This window comes from Pteronotus mesoamericanus, unplaced genomic scaffold, assembly GCF_021234165.1.
Source record: "Pteronotus mesoamericanus isolate MK-2021 breed Mesoamerican mustached bat unplaced genomic scaffold, CSHL_Meso_final contig_657, whole genome shotgun sequence".
NCBI lineage: Eukaryota > Metazoa > Chordata > Mammalia > Chiroptera > Mormoopidae > Pteronotus > Pteronotus mesoamericanus.
The window spans coordinates 5343247-5370415 of record NW_026555229.1 but is presented as its reverse complement, the minus strand read 5'-3'; the positions used below and the strand labels follow the sequence as shown (position 1 = coordinate 5370415).

Here is a 27169-nt window from a genome sequence, read left to right as displayed (position 1 = left end):
AGATTAAATCAGTCCTTTCTCTGCACTCCGGCAACGCTTGAGTGCACCTTATGGGATATGTACTTGATGGTTTCCACCACTTTACTGTGAGCTCACAGTGGCTCAAGAGCCCAGCATGAGGCCAGCTCTATAGGTGTCTGCTGAAGAAAGGAAGGAACGAATGATTGAATTTTCTAAAGGGGTTAGCATCGAGCTGGGTGTAGGCGGAAATGATTCAAGACTCGGGGGTAAGCTGAGCTCCTGGGAGTGCTGTCTTCACAGAACCCAGCCTGGGTCAGGTTGCCGTATTGAGTCAACCTATTAGAAGACTCTCAATAGAAATAGGTCAGTTCCTTCCTGGTTCTTTAAGAACTAGAGGCTTTATTTCCGCGCCTGCTCATTGAGAGAGAGTAAACGCCTCTCTTTCTCACCCTCCCTACCACCCTTATCCCCATTGCCCCAACCCGCTGCAGCCTCCTCCCATACTCCCCTTCTTTGGGTCCGGTAATGGTCCGTTCCAGGGCGCTGGGCTCGTTCTGGAGGGTGGAGAGCATAAATGGTACATCCTACTGCCTTCATCACCTTCTGCTTTTCTCGTCTCCTCTGTTCTACTTCCCCCTACCGAATGAAACTCAATAGGCTGGCCCAAAAGAAGGCGGGGGAGTGGGGCTGAGGGGACCGGTCTGAGCCGGTCTCTAGCGCAGGCGCAGTGCAGATAAACAGGAAGCTGGCGGTAGAGGCAGCGGTGTAAGAGATCGTGGGTTTTAGGGAGGGAAAACAGCGGCAGAGTAAGATTATAGGGAGTGCAACACAGGCTAACTGAGAACGAAAAAGAAGCTTTGGCCGTCTGCCTCTAGGGAACGGGAGGCGCAGCTTCGTTCTCCGCTTAGGCTTCCGGCTCCCCAGCTTAGGCTGAGGCAGCGGCTGACAAAGGGCTCGCTCCGGTGCCGCCGCCCTTCTCATCCGGGCATTCAGGTCCCTGCGGAGTGGGAGGGGGAAGGGCAGCGGGGGAAGGGAAGGAGCAGGAGGGGCGAGCATTTGGAGCCGAGGCCCTCTCCAGGGCTCTGGGCCCGCGGCCCAGCGGACGGAGGCCGAGGAGGACCCATAGAGGTGGCAGTGGCCAGAGGTTCAGAATGGTTCAGAAGGAGAGCCAGGCGGCGCTGGAGGAGCGGGAGAACGAGCTCAACGCCAACCCTGCCGCCTCCGCTGGTGCATCGTTGGAGCCACCGGCAACTCCGGCCCCCGGAGAAGACAACCCCACTGGGGCTGGGGGAGCAGCAGTGTCCGGGGCGGGAGGAGGTGCTCGGAGATTCTTGTGCGGCGTGGTGGAAGGTGAGCGTTCTGGCGCGGGCTGGGCAAGAGCGTCTTCCTCCCCACCTCGCTCCAGTACTAACAGGTTCTGTCCTCATGCGGGGTGGCGGCGGTGCTGGGAGGATGCTGTTCAAGGGTGTTAACTTGCTCGGATATGAGATTTGACCTTGCTAACATGAGGCGGGAGGCGAGGCGGTGTGCAAGTCTCCCTTCTTGTTCTTAAATGGCGTCGAATTCCCCTCTGGCAATTGAGCCTGACCCCACCCGCCTTGGGCTTGGAGCCAGGCGTTCTCCTGCGGAGGCGCTGGTAAGGAGCCTAGTGCTAGGCTCTTGAGTTGTAGATACGTATTTGTACCGTGGGATGTTATTCCTTAGGGTGGTCTGTGTTCAAGTGGGAAAATGTGTATAGTGATGCTGTCGTCAGTCTTTGGCGGGGGTGAAGGGGGGGAACCCTACACAAACGTGCTTGTTGTACTCCTGGAGTGAAGGGAAGCACGCACGGTAAGCCTATAGTTTTACTAATTCCTCTTAGTTTAGGATTTTGTTGTTGGCCAGTCACCCCGCCCCCACCATTTGAAGATTCATTTGCAGCCTAGAAAATTGCCCTTTACCACCTATTGTGCTTTGCCCCCTGAGGGAGGAAGTTTTGACTCTCGTATATCAGATACAGAATTTTAATTTAGTGACTGCAGAAGAGATTTAAAAAATGCCCTTCTCGAGATCTCCCTTCCATTGCCATTTAAAAGGAATGATGGACTCTTTTGGTGGTTGGGGAAAATGACCAGAAGATTGTATTACAATTTATTAACATGATAGACAAGTATTTCCGCCTTATACTCTACGAAAGCATTAACCAGTTACATCGTTACTGTTTTCTCGAGTACAGAATATATTGGCGTTTTCTGAAGTATTTTGGCTGACCCAGCGTTTCCTAGATGTCTGCTCTATTCTACCCTATATGTGATGGTGTGTATAGGAGTAAGAGTATATAAGAAATAGTTTTTATATAGGAAAAAACTAAAAGGGCCCCGGCTGATAGGGTTCAGTATATTGAACCCCGTCCTGCGAACCAAAGTGCTTACCCGGTGAGGACACATGCTTGGGTTGCTCACCAGGCCCCCGACTGGGGACATACCTGGGAACGTGGGAGAGGCAACCAATCGATGTATCTCTCGCACATAGATGTTTCTCACCCTCACCTTCTCCCTCCCTTCTCATCTCTCTAGAATAAATAAAATCTTTTCACATTTTTTTTTTTAGATTTTATTTCATTTATTTTTAGACAGGGGAAGGGAGGGAGCAAGAACGGAGAAACATCAATGCAGTTGCCTCTTGCGCGCCCCCCACTGGGGACCTGGCCCGCAACCCAGGCAGATGCTCTGACTGGGAATTGAACCAGTGACCCTTTCGTTCACAGGCCTGCGCTCAATCCACTGAACTACATCAGTCAGGGCTAAATAAAATCTTATAAAAAGTTTTTTTAAAAACCAAACATGTAGGGAAAAGAAAAGAAAGAAGGTTGCCCTCTTAGTTGAGAGCTTCAGCTTTCCCAGTGTAGAGGAGTGATTTTCAACTTTTTTCATCTCATGGCGTACAGACTAATTACTAAAATTCTATGGCTCACCGAAAATATATATCTTTTGCCTATCTGGCAAAAGAAAATAGGTATAGCTTTGGTTCATTCACACCGGATGGCTGTTGTTGTGTTGGCTGTTATTTTTTGACAGTCTAAGGGAAAAAAAGGTTGGTGCTTCTGACTAAACAGGTATCACGTTTTAAAAATTCTTGCTGCACACCAGCTGAAAATTGTGAAAATCTCTGGCATCAAGTATTCATTTGAAAGGTGGGTGATGGTTATCGTATTTTAGATAGTTAAACTGTAGCGGAATATAGAATCATTTTCAATAAGGAGTAAAACAGTTGAAAGTTAATTTCCAGAATTTAAGGGAAGACAGAATGGAAAACTGCTTCAGTATTTGACTGGAGTGAAAGTTTGTGAAAACAGGATTGCTTTGTGTGACTTATCCATTAATATATTTATTGGGTTTGAGTGCTTGGAGATTCTAGAAGAAGAATCTGTTTTGTTATCAGAGATCTTGATGTGGAGGGTGGGGAAAGAGTGCTGGCAGATACAGAAATCTTAGACTAGAGCAGGTCTAGGGAAACTTGCCTTCTGTGATTGAATAAGTTGGTTGGTTTTTCAGAATGGTATTGAAGTAGAACTACTCAAAGCATAGAGTTGTCTTATCTCTTGTGTATTGTCCCTCCTCCATCCCACTCAAAACAAATTCTGTCCCATTCCCTCCTATATTTTCTTGGTGGCTAAGTACTTTTTTTTTGTACTTGTAAGTTGGCACCATTCCTAAAATGAATGAGGATAGAAATGCTGTAGGTATTACAGGATTCCTTTTTTTGTTTTTCTTCCCCTCACAAACCTTTGTGGTTTTAACTTTGGTGTAACAGCACTGCTTCCTCTTTGTGGCCCCATTGAATTGAAACCATCCTGTCTCTCAAAGAATAAGGAACATTTCAAATTAAAATGTTAAACTCTTGAAAAGTGTTTCTTTTTTATATTGAAACAACTCTAAAGGGATGTTTAATGCCTACTCCTTTAAGATAAAAATGATAATGCTAAGTGTTGTAGAAAAGCTATAGTCTTCTATAAAATTTACCTAAAGGCAAGATCACTTTAAGAGGGTGATAACCTTTAAGAGGTAACATTGAATTGTCAAGATTGAAAATGCTACAGTTTTATACATTAGTATATAATGAATTTTTCTTTGGTCTGTTACTTTCCTTGTTTATGGTACAAAGTAACCATCTTTTCTAGAGATTGGAACTTAATACCCTTAATAAATTTTGATTTTAGGTTAGTCTCTTAGGTAGGTAGACTTTGGGGGTGTGTGTGTAGCATTTTGTATTCAAAATGCAAGTTTGACCATCTTCATGGTACCCCCAGAGTTTGTCCTTATCTCTTATAGGTGATTAGACTGAGAGAGGTGGAAAATGAAAGTTAGGTGAGCTGTAAGCTGTTGATTAGCACAACAATGAGCTCCAAATACCTACCTGCTTACACCTAGTCGGAGGTGATCAGTCTGCAGGTTTGCTTCCTGCAGTGGCCTTGCAGTTTGCAGCTTTGTGGCCTTGGCCCCCACCCCCTGGAGCAAGTCTTGTTACTGAATTTTAGTTGTTCAGACCTTTGCTCTCAGATAGTTGAGGTGGCTTGAGAGCTTCCTGTTTGGGCCGGTTCCACTGAGGAATTTGTTGTGAATGTAGTTTAAAGTGTTTTTTGGGTCTCTTTTATTATATCAGGAACTTAAAAATGTGATCATAAAATTAGGTCAATCAGATTCTTTTCTAATTGCATTCTTGATTTTTTTTTTTCCTGCCTTATCTCCCTTCCATCCTTTAAAAGCAGCTTTTAACTACCCTTCTAGGTAGTAATTTTTATTAATAGCAATTTTAGATTACTTTGCTTCCCCTTCCCCCATTGTAAGATTGAGATAATTTTTTACAAAGTTAGATTGAATTACATTTGGTCTTTTTCTGGCAGTGAAGAGAGATAACGTCCAGCTGTTTTTAAATAACTTTATCATATGAGTAATGTGTTCATGGTAGAAAAACCAGAAAATTTATTTAAGTAAAAAGGGAATAAAAATCCCCTTTTATAATTTCACCATCCAAAGGCACTTTAATGTTTTACTTACTAAATGCTCTTCACATTTTAGTATATTGTGAACATTTTTTTACAGAATGGGATTGTACTATATGTTTTGTAACCTGCTTTTCTCAAACAGTTTAACACATTTTGAAACCTGAAAATAATTTCATTCTTTTTTTTTTGTATCCAGGATTTTATGGAAGACCTTGGGTTATGGAACAGAGAAAAGAACTTTTTAGAAGGTAAATTTTTATTTTATGATAGAGAATCTTAAATGATTAACATATCCTATTGTTTAAAGAAATATGAGTAATAGGCCAGGTGCAATTTGTTGATTTCTTAGTTGCAGAAGTTGGTCTTTTACCTGTTCTTCACTTAGGCCATTGGTTCTCAAAGTTTCCTGGAGAAGCTGAATAGGTCTTGGGCCTTACCTACCTCACCCAGAGTTGTGTGGGGTGTTTTTTTTTTGTTTGTTTGCTTTTTCCTTTTTTAATCATCACCTGAGGATATGTTCGTTAGGGGGGGGGTGTGTGAGAGAGAGGCAGGCAGGCAGGCAGGCAGACAGACAGACAGACAGACAGACATGGATGCCTGGTTGCCTCCCATAAGTCCCCAAGTATGGAATCTTCAACCCAGGCAAGTGCCTGGACCTGGTATCGAACCTGCAACCCTTTCGTGTATGGGATGACGCTGCAGCCAACTAAGCCACCTGGGAAGGGCTAGAGTTGTATTTTTCATTAAGACTGTTTAATATACTTTCTAAAAATATTCACTGTAGTATTTTTTGCAATTCCACTGGATTACAAAAAGGTTAAAAGCTACTGTCCGAGAATATTATTAGCATTTTGAGAGAGATGCTTCAAGAAAAGGAAGGAATTGAGATTTACAGCCTATGCATGTTGCCTGTTTATACATATGTAATTTTTTTCTCCTTAAGGCTTCAGAAATGGGAATTAAATACATACTTGTATGCCCCCAAAGATGACTACAAACATAGGATGTTTTGGCGAGAGATGTATTCAGTGGAGGAAGCTGGTAATCTTTTTCTTTTTAATCCATAGATTCAGAATATGTGAAGAAAACTGTATTTTTTAATAGAGTGGTATAGGAATTTTGTTAAGTATTTTATTTTCACTTTGAAGGTAGTTTCCTTTTCTTCTGTCTGGTGACCACATGAGCTAGTCCAGATTGAAAGAGTAGCACTAACAGTACACAGCCATGGTGTGAGTCACCGGTATATTCATCTGTTCTGTGGTCAGAAACTCTATATTTTTTAACTTCTCAGTGGTCTAAACAGTGGGCCGCTGGATGAAAGAGGTGCTGAAGCAGGGCGAGGCCTAGTGCCAGGCAAGCAAGGCACCCACTTTGGGTGCAAATTTTATAGGACTCAAAAAAAAAAAAAAAAAAGAATTGGGATTAAATAATATTCTATGTGGTTTTTAAAGACCTAATTAATGCGAAAGAAAGAAAAATCCATGAAAAAAATGCCGAATTTTAAATAAAAGACAGGATCAGTGTTTTGATCCTTTTGCTTTAGGCTCAAGTATGTTTTGGTCTTAACCAGTCAATTACTATTATTGGTCCTGTCTTTAAAATGAAGACCTCACCCTAGTCCTTGCCTGTACTGAAGTGAAAAGCAATCTTAAACTGTCCTTGTAATGTATGTTCTTGTGTTGAGTTAGTTATGTAAAGTTTCTAAGTGAGTAGTAAATCACAGAACCTCCTTGTGAATTAGACAAATGGTGCTTTTGGAAGGAACTGGAGTGAATGGGGAAACATTTTTATACTTGGAATTAAATAATATACCCATGTAGCTAAGAGGATCTTCGGTTACAGAGCCCAGCCAAGGCACTGAAGACAAAAGTTTTCTTAAATTGTGAAGAAGCAGTTAAAACTTAATCCCATCTTCGTTGACTGCTGTTTACTATTTTATATAATTTAAGTGTGTCTTCAACTTAATTATTTTCCGGAGATGCTCGTAATGAACTTTAATGTGATCCATACTCAATTTACAGTCAAATGACTATTTTGAAATACCACTGAAACTTATTTAAAGATTATACCCTGTTACGGAATAGTGTTTCTGTTTAGTTAGGAAAACTGTTACACAGTTTAAAAATCTAAAATCTGTAATGAATATTTTTCTGTAGTTACAAAAATGAGGGGTCAGGGTTGTTAAGGCCATCACTTAACCCTGGTATTTAAGAACATGTTTTTGTTTTGTCACATTGAACATGACAATTTTGTGAAAATAAGGGACTTCCTTTCTTGACTCATAAATTGGAGAAAGTGACTTCTTCAGTTGAAAGGTGAGGTTCTTTTAGTTTCCTATGCTGCTTTCTAAACACATGGACTCTGTTCTTTAGAACAACTGATGACTCTCATCTCTGCTGCGCGGGAATACGAAATAGAGTTCATCTATGCTATCTCACCTGGGTTGGATATTACCTTTTCTAATCCCAAGGAAGTTTCTACATTGAAACGCAAACTGGATCAGGTAACTTCCTTAACTTTTTCATTATTTTTCCCTGAATTTGTACCTGAAACTAGATTTTCTGAGTTGTTTTTACTTTGATGTTAAAAGAAGAGCTAATTCATACTTTTTTGTTTCTGTACAGATTTCTTTCTTTAATGCTTTTGATAGAGGGATATTTTCTAAAGTGAGTTCACTGGAGGTACCAGTGCTTCTTAAACTATATTTTGCATAAGAACTTCCTTAGAAATGATGCTTAAAAGAATGCTGACTAATAGTCTCCATTCCCAGAGATTCTTCCACTGATTCGGGGTGGGGAGTTGTCTCAGAGTCTAGGTGATTCTGCGCTAAGTGTCCAGACCCACATTTTTGAGAAACTCTATGTACTATTGGGTGCTTGACTGAATTTGTGACTGAGGTTATAGAAACAGCGTTTTACCTGTTAGACATCAGTTCCTTCAGTTATATGAACAAGAGGTGTAATTTAGTCTGGAAATGATTAGTTTCCCAAGATGAGAAGGAAAATAGACTAAGTAAATAGGTAAGCTGTTGGTGAACCAGATTGCATTCTAAATTCTACTTAACCTAAAAGGTGCGTAACTTTTTTTGTAAATTTGCAGATACATATGTTTGCTGATATATAAATACATAATTTTTTATTAGGTAAAAGTTTGTTATTTGCGGCATTAAAATGGCTGGTAAACATTAAAGGTAGTTAAATTTCCATGAATATGCTGTTAAGTTATTTTCCTGTTTGATCAACTTCTCCTGTGGTACTCTTTCTGATTCATGGCCTAGTTAAAATTTATGTGCAAAGAGATTAATTAGGATCAGTGTATTTTTTGGGACTAGAACAGGCCTGGTTTTTCATGTCATGAGTTAACTTATTGTTCATGTTTTCATATTTTTCTGACAGTTTGATCTTTTATAATTAGCTGCTAAGGTGGTAGGTAGGCCACATAGTATTCAGTAGAAGCTTTGTTGGAACATACTGGCAGAATGCATTCAAACCCATATGAAAAAAGTGGGTCCCAAAACTGTCTAGCTTTTTAACATAGGAAATGTAAAAACAGTAGGTTCGGCTTTGAACATTTTACTAAGGGAAATACTTTACTTTTAAATACAACTATTAAGTACATACTTTGATATTTGGAATCCTGTATTTTTACTCAAGATGAGCTGGTAATACCTCTTGTTTTTTTTCTTTTCCTAGGTTTCTCAGTTTGGGTGCAGGTCATTTGCCTTGCTTTTTGATGATATTGACCATAATATGTGTGCAGCAGACAAAGAGGTGTTCAGTTCTTTTGCTCATGCCCAGGTCTCCATCACAAATGAAATTTATCAGTACCTAGGAGAACCAGAAACGTTCCTCTTCTGTCCCACAGGTATTGTATATAATAGCTTTGTAGTTGTCTACTCTTGAAATACAGGGTTCAGCACAAATAATGCCCCTTTTTTATTACAAAATCGTAAGCATGTAATTCAGTAACATAACTATCACACTCAAGCACACTATGTGACAGTTTATGTTAAATGTTCAAATTGAAACTATAAATTATTGCCCTAGCTGGTGTGGCTCAGAGCTGGTGTGGCTCTGTGGATTGAGTGCTGGCATGCAAACCAAAGGGTCGCCAGTTCGATTCTCGGTGTAGGCATGTTGCAGGCCAGGTCCCCAGTAGGGGGCACGCAAGATGCAAACACATGTTTCTCTCCCTCGTTTTCTCCCTCTCTTCCCCTCTCTAAAAATAAATAAATCTTTTTTAAGAACTTTAAAAACATATTTAAAAACCTATAAATTATTACATCCATATTATTATTACCTTACCAACCTCACTCAAGCAGGCATTACTTCTGCTGGACTCTGTGCATTAACTTTCAAAAGACTAAGTATGGGCTTTATTGTGTTGTCTTCTCTCTCTTGGGTGTATAAAGGTAGGAATTCTTCTAGAAGATAGTGTTCAAGGTCTTAAACTGGAGAAATTTTAGGGCCTTATATAAGACAACTGAAAAGGCAAAAGATTTTATGTATTTTTTAGTACTGGAAATACCAATAATCCCCCATTATTCATGTTTCGATTTCTGTGGCTTCAGTAACCTGTGGTGAACTATGGTAAAAATATTATATGATACCCGCTTGCTAGTAACTTAGCTATCTGGTTGTCGGATTGGCTGTGGATGTATTGCCGTGCTTCTGGACAGGTAACCCTTATTTTACTTAAAATGGCCCCAAAGTGTGAGAGTAGTGATGCTGGCAGTTCAGATGTGCCAAAGAGAAGGTGTAAAAGTGAAAAAGTGAGTACAGTAAAATGAGATATCTTGAGACACCATATTCACACTTGTTACAGTGTATTGTTATAATTGTTCTATTTTACTACTAGTTAATCTCTGTGCTTAATTTATAAATTAAACTTTATCATAGGTCTATATGTATAGGAACAAACAGCATTTACAGGGTTCGGTACCAGCCGAGGTTTTAGGCATCCATTGGGGGTCTTGGAACGTACACCCCAGCAGATAAGGGGGGACGACTATATATGAACAGTATCAAAATGAAAATTAGAAAAAAACGAATTTACATAGCTTTTAACTTAATCACTTTTCATTTTCTCTTATCCTTTTTTCTGCCCATGCATCTCTGTGTCCTTTCTCGCTCCTCCCATTCCCAGCTGGGCTCTTACTTTTCAGAAGTCAGCAGGAAAAGCTTAGTATTTTTTTCCTTTTCCTTCCTCTCCTTCCTTCTCTTATTTCTTCCACCGAAAATGTTTTAGTTCTTTAGTTTCCTCTCAAAATTCAGCTTTAAGAAATTTTCCCAAGAATTGACTTATTTAGGAAGACATAAATAAGAAATAAATCCTAAGAAATTTTAGACAACTTAATTTTGTGTGTGTGCCTGTCTTGAGTATTGAGCCATGGACCTGATCTTGGTGATCTGATACCACACATACTCAAATGATAGTAAGATTATACTGGGAATTACTTAGTTCACTATAAATTATAATTTAGTTGCAGTTGAGAACTAGTAACCAGATAATGTTGCAATCTTTGTTACAATGTCAGTTCAGTCTATTTGGCCTCTGATTGTAACACAAGACACATAGGCAATGTAGAATTATGTTAAAAATGCTAATTTTTTAAATTATTTCTTTAGTAAACTTGTATTTCTAGCAATTATAGGCTTGATCTGTACTACTATTAGAGGGAGAATATCAGATTTTATGAATTGACTTTTTTTTTAAATGACTGATGCTTAAATGAACTTCCCACTTAAGTTTACTTCTTTTGGGGCATGATACAGAGGCCTTTTGTGATTTGGATGAAAGGGTTTAAAATTGGTAGACATTTTTTCCCCTCATTTAAAAACTCATGACCATTTCACTTCTGACTATTTTACTTATGTTCCTCCTGCATTCAGAATATTGTGGCACTTTCTGTTACCCAAACGTGTCTCAGTCTCCTTATTTAAGGACTGTGGGTGAAAAGCTTCTACCTGGAATTGAGGTGCTTTGGACAGGTAAGTCTTTTAAGATTTATACAGTAAAACTTTAGGACCCAGAGAAATTAGTTGATCTGGTTAATTAGATACTTTTAAAATACTGATCCTTAACCAGAAAACTTTCTTACTAAAAATTTCTTTCTTGGTTCTGTCTGGGTAGCTCAGTTGGTTGGAGTGTTGTCCCCGTACTCCAGGGTTGCAGGTTCAGTCCTTGGTCAGGGCACATATGAGAATCAACCAATGAATGCATAAATAAGCGGAACAACAAAAATAAATGTTTTTCTCGGTCTCCCTTCCTCAATAAATAATTAAGTACATAGGTAAAATTTAAAATTCTCTTCTACAAAGTATACTTTTTCACTTAGTATTAAAAACATCTTTGAGGATTTCCAATGAATCTAAACATTATTTATTGATAAATAATAGATCTATTTGGAATGGGGCTAAAGGATATTGATCCCAGTCTTAGGAGCCTGTTCTTTTTTATAAAATGAAAGCTGTCTTGCTAGATTGACAGCTAATAATCAACAAGCTATATTAGCTTTTATTCTAAGAATTAAGGTTAGAAAACCTTCCAGGATTTAGGTTAATTGGGATTTGTCTAATTAAGGATATACTGTATTATAATGGAAAAAAAAATTTACCTGTAAATTTGTTTATTAACATACTGGTGTCAGGAAGCTTGCCCAAACCTTAAATATTTATACCTTTAGACTAATTGTGTCTCTAGAGATCTGAAGAAATATTGGGAGGGGGGAATGAATAAAACCAAGTAAAAAGACATTATTTTAAAAAGCGAAATTGTTAGTATACATATAACAAAGAAAATAGAATGAAATATTGTATGCAGTATGTTTTGAAGAACCATGTGTGAAGGTGTTTTAACTAAAGGTGGTCATTATTTCTAGGTCCCAAAGTTGTTTCTAAAGAAATTCCAGTAGAGTCCATTGAAGAGGTTTCTAAGATCATTAAGAGAGCTCCCGTAATCTGGGATAACATTCATGCTAATGATTATGATCAGAAGAGACTGTTTCTGGGCCCATACAAAGGAAGGTCCACAGAACTCATCCCACGGTTAAAAGGAGTCCTGACTAATCCAAATTGTGAATTTGAAGCCAACTATGTTGCTATCCACACCCTTGCCACCTGGTACAGATCAAACATGAATGGAGTGAGAAAAGATGTAGTGATGAGTAAGTATACTACTTTACCCTTGACCACAGTTTAAGAGATTTTTTTAAAGATGTGTTGTTTATTCCTATGAATGAGATACGTACAGGCAAATGTATGGTAGAGGAAGGGCTGGAGTGGCTTTGGACAGATTACCTAACAGCTGCCTGGCCTCCGGCATTTTTTGTTTTTAAAATGTGTCTTAGCCTTTGAGTACTAGACTGGCTAGTTTTTTAGTGTTAATGTTATCTCTAGATTCTGATTCAGTTTATGTTTTCCGGTGATTTTTATTCAATGGGATAGTTTAGGTGAGCTATTCTTATCTGAGGTTTTTCACATATTTAGATTCAGCTTACATTTATGAAACATTTTCTCATTTTTTTAAACATTGGCTTTCTGAATTTTTATTTATAAGAAAATTTGATTATTTTCAATTAAGAGAATGCTGACTAGTTTTTATTCATTAACATTTAAACACCTATTGTGTGGCAAGTGCATCTTCCTGGGCACTAAGGGTGCAAAGAATGAAGTAGTCCCTGCTTTTGAAGAACAGTCTGGTGTTGTATAAAGCATATAGGCAACTGTACTATATATAATAAGTGCTGAGATAATTATCTACAAAGTGCTATAGGAACACAGAGGAGGGAGTGATTAATTCTGATAAGCAAATTAATGGTAAGAAACAATTTTATAGAGGAAGGAATACTTAAAGTGGGTCAAAGTATTAATAAAGTTTGTTGGGTATTAAAGGGTTGGTGGGCTGGAGGTGAAAACTGGATACCGAAAATTCAAAGTTATTTGAATTTTAATTCATTTGGGGGTGTTGAAATGGGACATTATGATGCTTGGTGGTATGTAGTTATATGCTTGTTTGTTTTTTTTTTAGAATTTATTGGTGTAACATTGGTTAATAAGGTCATACAATTTTTAGGTGTACATTTCTATGATAAATGATCTGTGTATTGCATTGTGTGCCTACCACCCACAGTAAAATCATATTCCGTCACCATATATTTGGTGTGTAGCTGTGTTCTCTTTCTCAGTTCTGTACCCCTACTTCCAATTCTGTTTATTGAATTAATGCCTCCCTTTAAAGCTCAGTCATTGTTACCCTTCCTCTCCCTAATAAAAACACACAAAATTAGGGATATAATCCCCATGCCTTCTATATTCATGGCTCTTAGCTTCTATCTTTTTTAAGGCAGGGCATGAAGCATGTTGAGGAGACATTAGCCAAACTGGGCCATGAATAGGGAAATCAGAAGAATAGCTAAGAATAGAGGGTTCTGAATATCAAGCCAGAGTTCAGACGTAATTTTTTTCTGCCACTATCCTGGTTCAGAGTTTCATTATTTGCTTATTATCTATGCTCCTACGTGGACTTTCTAATAGATTTTACTCTTTCTCCCCATTGCATTTATTACTTTGCCCATTATTTTTTAATTATTTGCCCATTAAGTTATCCCCTGAAGGGTAGGGAATGTTTTCTTTATGGACAGCATTGTGCCTTTAACCTTGCATTCCCAATAATTGGTACTCAGTGGACATTTATGAATGACATTTACAGTAAATCTAAAATTAGTGTTTTTTATTTCAATTGGGACTTTACATTTAGCAGTACATTTACATGACTATTTAAAGTGAAGTTGGTCAGTGAAGGGTCTTGGTAGTATTTGCATTTTTATGTTTCAGGCTTGTTCTTGCTCCAGTTCTTTGCTTTACTTGTACTGTAACAATCAGTGTTTTACATTTGTCCCTCGTCACTTTCAGGAAGCTTTTGTAATCAAAACTGTTTTTGTGCTCTTTCTCTTTTTTTTTGCAGCTGACAGTGAAGACAGTACTGTATCAATCCAAATAAAGTTAGAAAATGAAGGCAGTGATGAAGATATTGAAACTGATATACTTTATAGCCCACAGATGGCTCTAAAGCTAGCTTTAACAGAATGGTTACAGGAATTTGGTGTACCTCATCAGTACAGTAGTGAGTTTTGGCGATTTTTTATTAAGGGGGTGGGATCATGTGGTTTGAGTCATAAAGAACATTTTTGATGTGCTTTGTCATAGGCCCACCAAGCAAAATGATTAGGGGTCTAGAGAAAAGTAAGGTTTTTAAAAATCTTTCTTTTGGTCTTAAATAGCTTTTATCTTGATGGAATGCTAATTTGTTTGCAAAATATTTATTTTAAAATAGTTACTTAACTGTTTTTAAATACGGATTTTCAAAAGAGGTGATAATGGGTATTGGAATGTTTAGGGATGTTTATCCTCTTTCTCTTTTTTCCCTATTTCCCTGGTGGTTTTTAGAGAAATTATACTTTTCTCAGGGTTCATAATATTTGGAAGCTGATACTAAGGTTCCAGTTATAGATATAAGAAAATATTTCTTTAGCTGTGATTTGTTCTGTTTCTAATATTGATTATCTTTTTGGCAATTTATTTTTGTAGGTAGGCAAGTTGCACACAGTGGAGCCAAAGCAAGTGTAGTTGATGGGAGTCCCTTAGTTGCAGCACCCTCTTTAAATGCGACAACTGTAGTTACAACAGTTTACCAGGAGCCCATTATGAGCCAGGGAGCAGCCTTGAGCAGTGAGCCTACAGCTCTGACCAAGGAAGAAGAAAAGAAACAGCCAGATGAGGAACCTATGGACATGGTAGTGGAAAAGCAAGAAGAAACAGACAGCAAGAATGACAATCAAATACTAACTGAAATTGTAGAAGCTAAAATGTCAGAGGAATTGAAACCAATGGACACTGATAAAGAGAGCATAGCTGAATCAAAATCCCCAGAGATGTCTATGCAGGAAGATTGCATCAGTGATATTGCCCCTATGCAGACTGATGAACAGACAAACAAGGAGCAGTTTGTGCCAGGTCCAAATGAAAAGCCTTTGTACACTGTAGAGCAAGTGACTCTGGAGGATTTGCAGTTACTTGCTGATCTTTTCTACCTGCCCTATGAGCATGGACCCAAAGGAGCACAGATGTTACGAGAGTTCCAGTGGCTTCGAGCAAATAGCAGTGTTGTCAGTGTCAATTGCAAAGGAAAAGACTCTGAAAAAGTGAGTATGCTTAATTTACCTGCTTCTCTAGCCTGGATGGGTCCCCTGGTGATACGGGGGAGGTATTAAATGAATACTTTGGTAACTGGCAGGAAATTGGCCACATCTTAGAATATAGTCTGTGAAGTGAATGTGGACTCTACTAAATCTGGTATGCACAGTTCCATTGTTGGACCTTATAGTTCAGAATGAAAGAGAGTCATAGTTGATTATTTTAGGAATATTTGTCTGTTTGAGCAGTCACAAACTTTAAAACAAAATTTTTTTAAATTTATTCATTTTTGGAGAGCGAGACCGATTTGTTCCGCTTGTTTATGCATTCGTTGGTTGATTCTTGTATGTGCCCAGAGCAGGGATCAAACCCTCAACCTTGGTATATTCGTCAGTGCTCTAACCAGCTGAGCTACTGGGCCAGGCAGACATGTAGTTTTATTGTTTGAGGAATTTAAGCTCAGTCATTCTTTAGTGGTTAGGATAAATTGCGGGCACCTGATAATCAGTTTAGTCTATGATTATGTTTTAGATGATTTTGTTAAGCTTGCAATTTTTTGAGTCTTTTTATTGATCCTCACTAGATTGAAGAATGGCGGTCACGAGCAGCCAAGTTTGAAGAGATGTGCGGACTAGTGATGGGAATGTTCACTCGACTTTCCAATTGTGCCAACAGGACAATCCTTTATGACATGTACTCCTATGTTTGGGATATCAAGAGTATAATGTCAATGGTGAAGTCTTTTGTACAGTGGTTAGGTAGGTGCACCGGGAATAATGTCTTCTCAGATATATTGTCCCTTTAAAAGAAAAAAAAGACAAGATTATCCCACAGGGAGAAAAACCTTTAGGGAACTTGTGAATTTCCAACTGTTTAAATTCTTTGCCTAGAGTTTCTTCAGACATGTAGCCATGTTGCAGGCTTGAGGTGCAAGTCTCAGTAAATGCATAGAGCACATTGATTTTTCTCCCTTGGGCTAATTCAGCATAAATATTTTGAAAATGTGTTAGAAAGTACTGACTTTAACTTGCTATGACTGAATGCTTCCTGGATGGAACCCTGTATACCATTTTTATCTGATTTGGAGACAAGACACTATGAATTGTGACTGGGTAAGCTCTCTGCTGCTTGCTGTGTCTCGATAACATTAATGCTGTTTAATAGAACAATTGCCGAAATGACCTAAGGGGCCTGGCAAGAGGAAGCCATCCTCCCAGCCCTGTGCGCATGCGAGCTTTAGTGGTGGGCTATTCTGGTGCTACTTGGTATTACTTTACATGGCTTTTTTCTTTATTTCTCTACCAAGTAATTGGTTTTGGCAGGGGATGGAAATTGCAGCCCCCTAAAAACTCTGTTCATTAAATGGACTTCTGTATGTCGTCTTTGAAAACCGAATTTTTTTATTTTTATTTTTTCTGGGAAATGTTCAAACTTGGTAAAAAGCACCAGCATGGCCAAGTTTCTCCAGGGACCTCATTTCATTTCCAGGTTATCAGTCCAGCTGTAAGGAATATGTAATGGGCTTAAAATACAGCACACAGCAGGCAGCAAGGCGAACTGGCATGTCATGGTTTTCATAGTAGTCACAAATACGATGATGGGTTACGTGGTCTTGGTTGTGAAGTAGATGTGTGAAAAGCTGTGAGCTTAGGTTAACTAAGAAACAGTGGCAATGAGATTATCACTTTCTGTCTCTACACTTCGGGCTCTTAAATATTAAAAATATAATAATTTCCCTATGATACAACTAATTAGCAGCTAAGAGTATAGTCTTTGATTGTTAATTTGAAAATGTAGAACTTCGGGTTCCTGTGTATATAGCACAACAGGTGGAACAGAGATTTTTGACCTCTTGTTGAAAGGCTCCAAGAGATCATTTTCTGTGCTATATCTCTGCTCTTTGGCTCAGGAAAAACCTCTATGTTCATAGTTGGATGACAGCAATTGCCTTCTGGGCTTCTGGCCAGGGGGTTATAATTAGCCCTTATAGGGATTTAAATCTTAAGTTTCCACCCTGCTTTTAATTCAAGAATTATTAAAAATTAAATAATTCTCTTTTTTAAATCCTCACCTGAGGATATGTGTATTGATTTTAAGGGGGGGGGGCGTGGAAGGGAGAGAGAAAGAAAAAGAAACTTTCATGTGAGAAACATCAATTGATTGCATCCCGCACACACCCCGACTGGGAATTGAACCCACAGCCTTTTGGTGTACAGTACGATGCTCCAACCAACTCAGCCACCTGCCGGGGCAAAAACTAAATTCTTGATTAGATAGTTACTGTGTTGTTTCCACTCAGGCTTTACCTCTGTACTGTCCAGTTCTCGTGCAGCTTTCCCAGACTGTATAGAGCTGTTGTACAGTCTGAAGGTCAGAGCATCTTAGAAGTTTTAAATGATCATCTTTGTATTCACATAGCTTTACCAAAAGCTCACAATAAGTAGAGTATTTTTATGGTTCTATAATAATTTCAGGGAGTTACTGATTAGAACCCTTTGTTTTCCTCCTTTCTCCAGTCCAGTTGGCATTCAGTCCTTTAAAGAATGTGGCTATGCAGTACTTTTGATTACTAACGACTTCTATTATCTTCTTCCCCATTGTGTACAGATGGGAGAATCCTCAGCACAAGTGTCTACTACTATTGGATGGACAGCGGCAGATGTTCACAGCGCGTCATGATTAATTAGTTTAAATTGAAAGGTTCTATTTGTGAGGTAGCTCAGGTAGATTTAAGGGCAGTAGGCATGAACTGAAGTCACGTTTGCGCAGCGACTGAGGCATTAACCATGTTTTCATTTACACAGCTCTTCGTACATGCAGCTTTTTATTATAATAGTTGGAAGTGCTAGTTATGTTGTAGTCTCAAAGTGGGGAATAGGGGAAATTGGCTGATCTTAAAGTTTGAGAGGTACAGTTGTTTTTCTGCAGTGTACATTTACACTGAGCTATGGAATGGGGCAGGTTCTCTTCATGGCCTAAATTTTGACCCCATTTCATATTTATTTTACAAATATTAACATTATATATATATTTATATTTTTAAAAGTACCCCTACCCCTAAAAAATGACAAACCTGGGTATAAACTTCTAAAGGGCGTGAATTGTCAGCAAAAAAATTGGTTTGCTTTGGGACTGTCTGACTAGCACACTATACCTTGTACTGATGAGACTGTTAACTTGAACAGGAGGTAGAATGCTGTCTTCAAATGGAAAAGAACTATATTGCGCTGCTTATCTTGTCAGAAGACTAGGCAGGTGATTCTGATTTGGCCTCCAAATATTTGCCTTTAATTATCTCTTATTGTTAGCTGCATTCATTGCCTGTGAATATGAAGTTGGTTAAGTGGTGAACCTTAATGCTGACTTCTGGACCTCAAAGTCTGCTGCTCCGTGCATGTGTTCAGTGCACTGCAAAGATTATAATGGTCAGTCAGAGGAGCCAGATAATTGTCATACTTTCGAGAAAAGTATGTTTTAGCTTTGGACAAATTAGGAGCATCAGTCGGCTCTTCTTATTGTTCAGTTTCTGTCAGGCTAGTATTGTTACTAGCCCAGTCTGAATTTGGATTGTCCTTGTTAGGGGAAAAAAGAAATTCTCATTGTGTTGCTGTCAACTAGTGAATAATTTCCCTTATTCATTCTGCTGACCTTAGTTTTCTGACAAGATTAACCCTTTTCTCCCCCTTTCCCCTTTCCTGTACCCTTCCTCAAAATATAAAATGTGACTTCAGGCAGGTTTGATTCCTTCATGGGCTGTGATAATAAAATGTCTTATTATTTGTCTCATTAATTTCACTTTATAGTTACTATAATTTCACTACAGAGCAAGCAGCTAACTTTATTTTTATAGCTGTTTCCAGGGGATATATAAACTTGATCCAGACAAACTTGAGACTTAATTTTTCTTCCAACAATTAAAAAAAGGGTAGAAATCTTAACAGTATTTATTCGTTAATCAGAGAAAGGAATCTCAGTATTGAAAATTCCATTATGAATTTCTTAAAAATTATTATCACAGCCTTGTCCTGAAACCCTGGATTATTATTGTTAGAGAGCTATTCCACGAAGTGTTTGTTAGTTTGTTGGACGTTTGAGACCCCAGGAAATCCCCTTTCTCGTAACGTTCTCCGCTTGGATCTGATCTCAACAGGGTGTCGTAGTCATTCTTCAGCACAGTTCTTAATTGGAGACCAAGAACCCTGGGCCTTTAGAGGTGGTCTAGCAGGAGAGTTCCAGGTATCAATATGAATTCACAACTGAATTGACATTTTCTTTGTTTTATGAGAAACCTTATGTTGCGCATCAGATGGCTGGAAGGATTGGTCTGCCGAAGGCTTTCTAGTCCCAAATTCAATTTAGTTACATAGCTGGATTTTAAATCAAATTTTCCTCCTCTTTCACAGTAATTTCTGAAGGAGATGCTGCCAATTCCCCCCGCGCCCGCGAAGCGCAGCGGCTCTAGGTATACACTTCACATTGTTTCTTTGCAGGTCGCACAGCATTTTAATCTGCGCCCGCAATGCACAATGCGCGCATGCTTGTCTGCCAATGGAAACTCCATGAGCAAAAATGATGACTATTTATGCAAATGAATGGTGAAAGGGCTTTTGGATACTTTCACAATTATTTTATAAATAAAACTTATACTTGACAGAACAGTCTATTAATGAAAATGTGAACAGAGTATGAAGCATTTTTTGGTATTACAATTTGTTCATGGACTTTTCAGGTGCTCTACTTTTCTCCCCCCAACAGGTGCTCTGCTGCGCACAGCAAACTGAAGCGCATTGCTTTGGGGATAAAGCGTCTCCTGGACAGATAACCCTCTTCAGACCAAACCTCTCCTCCTGACATTCTGTTTGCCATCTTTTAGTAGAAAGATGGTCTATATGAGATTGGTTTTTCTTTAAAAAAAAAAAAAAAAAAAATCGGAGATTGTTTTGTTTTGTTTTGTTTTGTTTTTACTGTAAATTTAAATCCATATTAGTATGCCACTAAAACTATGTAACTCATTCTGGGTAATTTCTATTCAGAAGCATTCCCCTCCCCCAGCAAAGAGGTGTTTATATTAGTAAAGAATAGTACACCCCTCTTCTTTAGGTCTGCCTGCAGTAGCCAGTTAATATTAAGTTGGTAATCTGCAGTGCACACCCATGTGAAGAAGTAGATATTTTCCCAACACTAACTCATCTCCTTTTTTTTCCCTTCCACAGCGTTTGCTGCCAATTGATGGGGCAAATGATCTCTTTTTTCAACCACCCCCACTGACTCCTACCTCCAAAGTTTATACTATCAGACCATATTTTCCTAAAGATGAGGTAATTGTCTACCTACCAGCCTGGTATATGATTATGGTGCACATTACTACTTTTCTTTGGACTTCTGGTTAATCAGTTCTGCCTTAAACATGAATTTCAGATGGAGTTAACTAAAAATTGATCATGGGTGGGGGTATATTTAGGGAAGAGCCTAAGGAGTTCAGACTCTTAACATCTTGTGATATGTTCTTTAATTCTTCCCCTTAAAAAAGAAAATCAGATGAAACATATTCAGAGTTGGAATTACTAAACATTCAGTTTGTCTAAATGATATGTTGTCTTTGGCTGCTTTTCTCTGATGTATTGTATTCTGTAATTTTCCACTGGGAAGTGACTACGTGCTATAGACAGCTACAGAGAAAAGCAAACCTGTTTAAAGACAATAACATCTTTAAAACATGTCTCAGAAAACGGAGAGAATCTCATAGTTTGCTGGTTTGTTTTTTTTTTTTTAAATGATGTTAAGAGTGAGAGGAAGGGAGGGAGAAAAAGAAACGTCTATTTGTTATTCCAATTATTTGTGCATTCATTGGGTGCTGCTTGTATGTGCCCTGGCCAGGGATTGAACCCGCAGCCTTGGTGTATCAGAGCATCGCTCTAACCAACTTAGCTACACAGCCAGGGCAGTTTGCTGGATTTTGAATCCACTACTTACTCCCTATAACTAGCCATTCCCTGCAAAGCACTTCTTAGTGTTTACTGTAACCATTCTGCTTTCTGCTGGTGTTACAATTATGACTCAATGAGTAAATGTTAATTTAATAAAACAAAGGCGATAATTATGACAAGCCAGACATTTTGTCTTAGAAGTCCAGACTGATTTATGAGTCACATTGTTGTTAAATTCTGTTGCCTTCTTTCTTGGTGTGTTGCTTAACTAGATTATATTTTCAGGCTTCCGTGTACAAGATTTGCAGAGAAATGTATGACGATGGAGTGGGTTTACCTTTTCAAAGTCAGCCTGACCTTATTGGAGACAAGTATGTGATGAAGTATTTGGATTTGTTGGATTTGGGAAATAAATATTTCAAAGCCAGGTTTATCAGGTTGAGGGGAGGTGATGACTGGCAGTACAGTTTTTTAGAAATCTCACTTTAGTTTTAAATAAACGTGAACATTAATATGTGTGTATTTCCAGTTTCTTTGTACACCAAGTGTAGTTTCCACAGGTTCAAGTGCTTTGGACCTTGAGGTCTGAATTCATCACTGAGGTCTGAATTTTGTGTCGGTAATTTATAAACTCACTTTGGCCTCTTTTCTTTGAGCAGGTTAGTAGGAGGGCTGCTTTCCCTCAGCCTGGATTATTGCTTTGTCCTAGAAGATGAAGATGGCATATGTGGCTATGCCCTGGGCACTGTAGATGTGACCCCCTTCATTAAGAAATGTAAAATTTCCTGGATTCCCTTCATGCAAGAGAAGTATACCAAGCCAAATGGTGACAAAGAACTGTCTGAGGCGGAGGTAATGCACAGGTTTAGAATCATACTATAGTAATTTTTACTTAAGTACTTACTAAAATAAAAAGGAAGCAGATAACATTTTTCCTGTTTTCTTTTTCCTTCCTCCCTTCCTTCCTTCAAGAAGATACATCTTAAAGTCTCAGTGCTTTCTAAATTTCTTACAGACGAGAATAAGGGCTTATTCTTAGCATGCGCCTTTCCACTGTTCCTTCAGTGTTAGGACAATTTTTGATTTGGAAGCATTGTAATAACTTTATCAAGTAAAAACACAATGTAGGCTGTGAGAGAACCTTTCTTTTTTTCTCCCTGTTTTGAAGCACCAAATTTAAGGATGTATGGTCTTTTCTCTGGGTACTCAGGGCAAGTATAGGTAATTAAAATCTCTTTGCTTGGTTGTCAGGAGGCTAACTTGGCTTTCTTAGTAATGCTTTTCTCATTATAATTAAACAATAGGGGTGAGCTCCTCTGAGAGTCTACCTTCTGACAGGAGCACTTCTTGTTATGTATCTGTTCCAACTTCATTGAATCTTTCCTCTAAAAACTATGCCTGACATTGATCAGGTAATGATTGTTTTGGTATATACTTCAGTATATGCATTTTTTAAAGTAGTTCTTTCTTAAGGATAATTTTCATGTTCAATAAATACTTTCAGCTATATTTGGACTCTTACTTTGCTCTTCTTTCCCTTTTCTGAAATTCTCTGCCCCTGTCCCCACACCAGTGTATTCATGTCCTCTCTGTAGTTTTTTATTTTTCACCTTCTGCCCTAGCCAGATGGCTATGTAATAAATGGCTGGTTTGGAGTGGCCTCACTAAGGGGTTACGTTGATGCTGGCTACAGTGTGACGGTGGTTGAGCTGTTGATGTGCTGCTGTTTCGTGTCTGACAATTACAGTTTTCAGCATAAGAACGTATAAAGAATGACCAGTGTGTCTAATAACAAACCTTTTTTGAAAAAGTAGTGAAATGTACATTACATAAAAGTTATCTTAACCATTTTTAAGTGTACATATATACAGTTCAGTAGCATTAAGTACATTAACATTTTTTGTGAAAGCCATACAAACTTAAAAAATATATTTTGAAGAATTTTAAATTTAAAGAATTTACAGAGATAATACAGAGCTCCTGTATATCCCTCACCCATTTTCTATATATTCATCAAAGTCTAAGAAACCAACTTTGGTATGTTACTATAAATTTCACTATTTACTCACCAGTGTTTGCGACAAAGTCCTTTTTCTGTCCCAGGATTCAATCCAAGATAATACCATATTATGTTTGGGAAAAGTTTTTAAAAGTGAAAACGCTTCAGCTAGAACTATAAGCTAATTCTGCATGTGATAATTATGATTGGAAGAGTTATTGAATATTATTTGCCTTTTCTGTTGCTGAGTTCTGTAGTTGGGATATAGATATATGAGTGGCTGTTGAAAATCAAAAGATCCTAATTTTTAGAAAATTCTAATTTTTAGAAAATAATGTTGAGTTTCCACGAAGAGCAGGAAGTTTTGCCAGAAACTTTCCTTGCCAACTTCCCTTCTCTCATAAAGATGGATATTCACAAAAAAGTAACTGACCCAAGTGTAGCCAAAAGCATGATGGCCTGCCTCCTGTCTTCACTGAAGGCTAATGGTGAGTATGTCTGTGGAGTTGCTGGTGTTTAGGTTAGGTGGGGACAGGACTCTATTTTAGGATAAAAAGAAATGAATTATAGTGAATTTACATTCCCTTCCCCACTATTTATGATTTGACTTCTGCATTATTAGTTGTGCAAGAATTCCATGTGTATTAATCATTGAAAAATGCTGCTTTTTTACAATATAAATGCTTATTTTGTGCCTCGGTTAAATGAGAAGTGAGTACATGAGGTTATATTTATTTTGCCAGGAGACTCATAAATGATAGTTGAAAATTAAATGAACTCTGGGGAGAAATTTCATTTAGGAATGCAGTCACCCGTTGTTGTTTTTTTTTTTTTTGTTTTTTTTTTTTGAGTTTATCTAAACTCAACCTTCAAAAATACTTCATTTGGAGACTTTTTCTGTGAAGGGCCAGATAGTAAATATTCTAGGCTTTAAAGGCCACATACAGTTTCTGTTGCATAGTCTTTTTTTAAAACAGCCTTTTAAAAAATGTAAAAAACTGTTTAGCCTTTGGGCAGTTTTTGGAGTCCTCATTACAGGGTTGTGGATACATGAGAAATGCACTTACTGCATTTTTGTACCATTTGAGTCAGTGGTGTCTCGTTGTGGGATAATTGAAACAACTCTGGAGGAAGCATAATTCTTAGTGTTGTGCTTGGAACTGAATCATCCAGGTGGGTATATGAAGTATGTTAGAATATGCAACACATTTACTTATACTGGCTTATGACACACAGCGGAATAGGTGTGAGTCCCTCAATGGTACTTCATATTAAAACATTAAACAGAGATATCCTTTGCTTTGAGGTTTCTTAGAACCTTTTCCCCAAAAGGTTTTCTTTCTGGAGAAGTTTAACTTGTGGTTGAAATTGTTTGTTTTTTGTTTTTTTTTTTACTTAATCCCTTCACCTTTTTCACCCTGGTGGTTGAAGGTTTTTATTTTTTTATTAATGAGGTATATTTGACAGTTAAGAATGGGGTGGTGTGTGTGTGTGTTTGTGGTGTACAATTTGATTACTTGAAATACATTGTGAAATAATAACCACATTCAAGCTAGTTAACGTGTCCATTTAAGATAGTTATCACTGCAGTATTTAATAATGATTAATATTATTCATTGAACATTAATGCAAATTTTAAAAATTGGCATGAAATTTAGGGGCTGGTATAGACAAACTCCTGTTATGATACTGTTTGAGATCTGTTAAAGATTAGTCACAATTCATATCCATAATTCTAGTAATTAACACATTTTGATTATTTGTTTTATTTCTAGGCTCCCGGGGGGCTTTCTGTGAAGTGAGACCAGATGATAAAAGAATTCTGGAATTTTACAGCAAGTTAGGATGTTTTGAAATTGCAAAAATGGAAGGGTTTCCAAAGGATGTGGTTATACTTGGTCGGAGCCTGTGACATTTGGCGCTATGAACTGTCCGGAAGTCTCTTTAATTTCACCTGGTGGGTGGTGGTTGGGGTCTTCATGCAGTTCAGCTTCTGGAGTGGTAAACAGATCAGCCAATTGAGATTGGAAACAAAGAAGACTATGTAAAATTCACTCATCATACTTTGAGACTACTCACTGGATGGAAGAAGATAGTATTAGTGCACATCCTATATGAAACATGTGGGCCTCCTTTTGGGGTCTTGTGTTAGGTGTCAGGACCTCTTACATGGGCATATTGGGAGGGGGTCTTAAATAAATGTAGTCAGCACTGTTTTCTGCATCCAGTGTGGTTGCATTTCGCACCTAAGTAATCAGAAATCATTTGTCACCCTCGGCTTATTGAATGAAATGTCTCATTCTTTGGGGACATGGCAGAAAAGAGAAAGATTTAGTGGGTTTTGGAGGCCTCAGGGTGGAAATTCCAAGTGGGATGGTTGTGGCATAGTTTAAGCTGAATAATTTCAATTTTTGACAATTTTTCTGCTTTTTGTAATAAAGCCTTGGCCAGTTGCCTCCTGTAGTGATGATTGGTTCAGGTTTGTTGTGCTTTGTAGGGATAAATGTGCACCTGTTTGTGGCAAAAACCTAAAAATGACAAACTTGTAAATTTTTGTATATAAACTAGCTGTGATTTGCCTACCTTTGTGTTTACTGTTTTTGTAATTTTTTTTTAACTTTGAAAATGAAATGGTGTGATTCAGGATGGCACTTTGAATAATGTAAGTTAGTGAAAGGTAGCTTTTTCTTTTTCTTCTTTTTTTTTTTTAATTTTTAAAGTGCCTCCCACCTAGGGCTAGGCCACAACCGCTTTGGGTACAAGAGCCTAACTTCATAGGAGTCTTGTTGCAAGTGCAGTCACTTCTAGAAATTAACCTCAATGCAGGTCAGCATGTGAAATGTTAGGTTGACATCTGTCACGTAGGGTTCAGGGACTGTGATTGGTCCCGTTTGCCTTCAGATCAGGTGTCCTTTAATTTCAAGACCTGTTACTACTGGTTTTATTAAATCAAGAGTCTAATTCTTGCATGTTTGTATCAGATTTTTAAAAGAGAAAGAATGAGTATACTTTAACCAATGACTTAATGGTTATCTTTTCCTTTTAACCACAGATTCTGAAAGCTTCATGTATTTTGATTTAGATTTGGTGTTTTTAAGGGTTCTGAGCATGAGGCTAGCAGGTAATCTCCGCAGATTTTTTCATCATGGCTGGCTGACTTCTCCATAGATTTGTAACAGTATTTTATTATCAGCTTCCCTGCATTTTTGTATCAGCTCTTTAGTTTTGAGATAAGAGGGAAAGGGCAAGGAGAGGAAACTAGAAACATTTCCCTTCCTAGAATTCCATCAGGGTGGACTTTGAGAGTCTTAAAAGAGTGTAGTACCTAGAGTGGTACCACTAGTGACTTTCAACCAATGCCTATGAGTGTGCACTGAATGGGTGAGATGAAGGGAGGGAGGAAGGAAGGAGGCCTCATTTTCAGGGTAGAAACCTTTAACTGATAGGATATCAGGATGATAGTATGTTGGAAAGCTGGAACCAAGTTTGCATTTTCAAGGGCTGAGATGTGAAAGGAATATCTCTAGAAGATACTGTTCTAAATGGCTTTATGTCACTTGGTTTTCTCTTTAAGTACATTTTTTATACTAGTGAACTATTATGGCATTTTATCTGGAGGATTTCAGGGTCACCCTCCTATGGAAATCAAGATTTTTTTTTTAGCATTTGCTTGTGGCTTTTTCTTGGCTTCTAATAACTTTGGCTGGTCTTCTGGTCACAGGTGCTAACTGTGAAACAGATGTCCAGGCCTATACATACATCACTCTAGGATTGTAAAGTGCTAAGCTATCTTCTATGGTTATGAATATTTATTAAGGTTGGAATCACATTTCCTTGATTGTTTAGATCACAGCTCAGTTTCTGTAGAAAATGAACTGTAAAACTATCTGAAGACCATGCAAGAAGCAAAATAAAACTTGAATCGAATGTGTGTGGTGGTGTACTGTGTAAACATACTTGTTTCTGCCTCCTACCTTTCCTCTTGCCCTTCATGCGTCACCTACAAGTAGGAATTCCTCTCCACAGCTGTTCCAAGTTTATGGACAGGCTCTTGAAGGTTGTCCTTTTTCCCACTCCCATCTCCAATGAAAGACTTCCATCAGGT

General features: G+C 38.2%; 1 protein-coding gene across 1 annotated transcript; it reads left to right on the top strand.

Annotated features, from left to right (window-relative positions):
- Window positions 1-664: 664 nt before the first annotated feature.
- On the top strand, window positions 665-26995 carry OGA (O-GlcNAcase). Its single transcript, XM_054581399.1, has 16 exons — window positions 665-1311; window positions 5142-5193; window positions 5889-5986; window positions 7318-7448; window positions 8638-8809; window positions 10837-10935; window positions 11826-12110; window positions 13910-14068; window positions 14533-15146; window positions 15722-15896; window positions 19289-19374; window positions 20352-20456; window positions 21351-21436; window positions 21725-21917; window positions 23393-23552; window positions 24840-26995. Exons 1-16 carry the CDS (start codon window positions 1113-1115, stop codon window positions 24974-24976), a joined length of 2751 nt encoding a protein of 916 aa, XP_054437374.1. The 5' UTR covers window positions 665-1112; the 3' UTR covers window positions 24977-26995.
- Window positions 26996-27169: the final 174 nt, after the last annotated feature.

Coding starts and splice junctions, on each gene's coding strand:
- OGA (XM_054581399.1), top strand. CDS start 1,113: ATGGTTCAGAAGGAGAGCCAGGCGGCGCTGGAGGAGCGGGAGAACGAG. Junction 15,897..19,288: donor GTCTTTTGTACAGTGGTTAG/GTAGGTGCACCG, acceptor TGATCTCAACAG/GGTGTCGTAGTCATTCTTCA. Junction 20,457..21,350: donor CATATTTTCCTAAAGATGAG/GTAATTGTCTAC, acceptor TTATATTTTCAG/GCTTCCGTGTACAAGATTTG.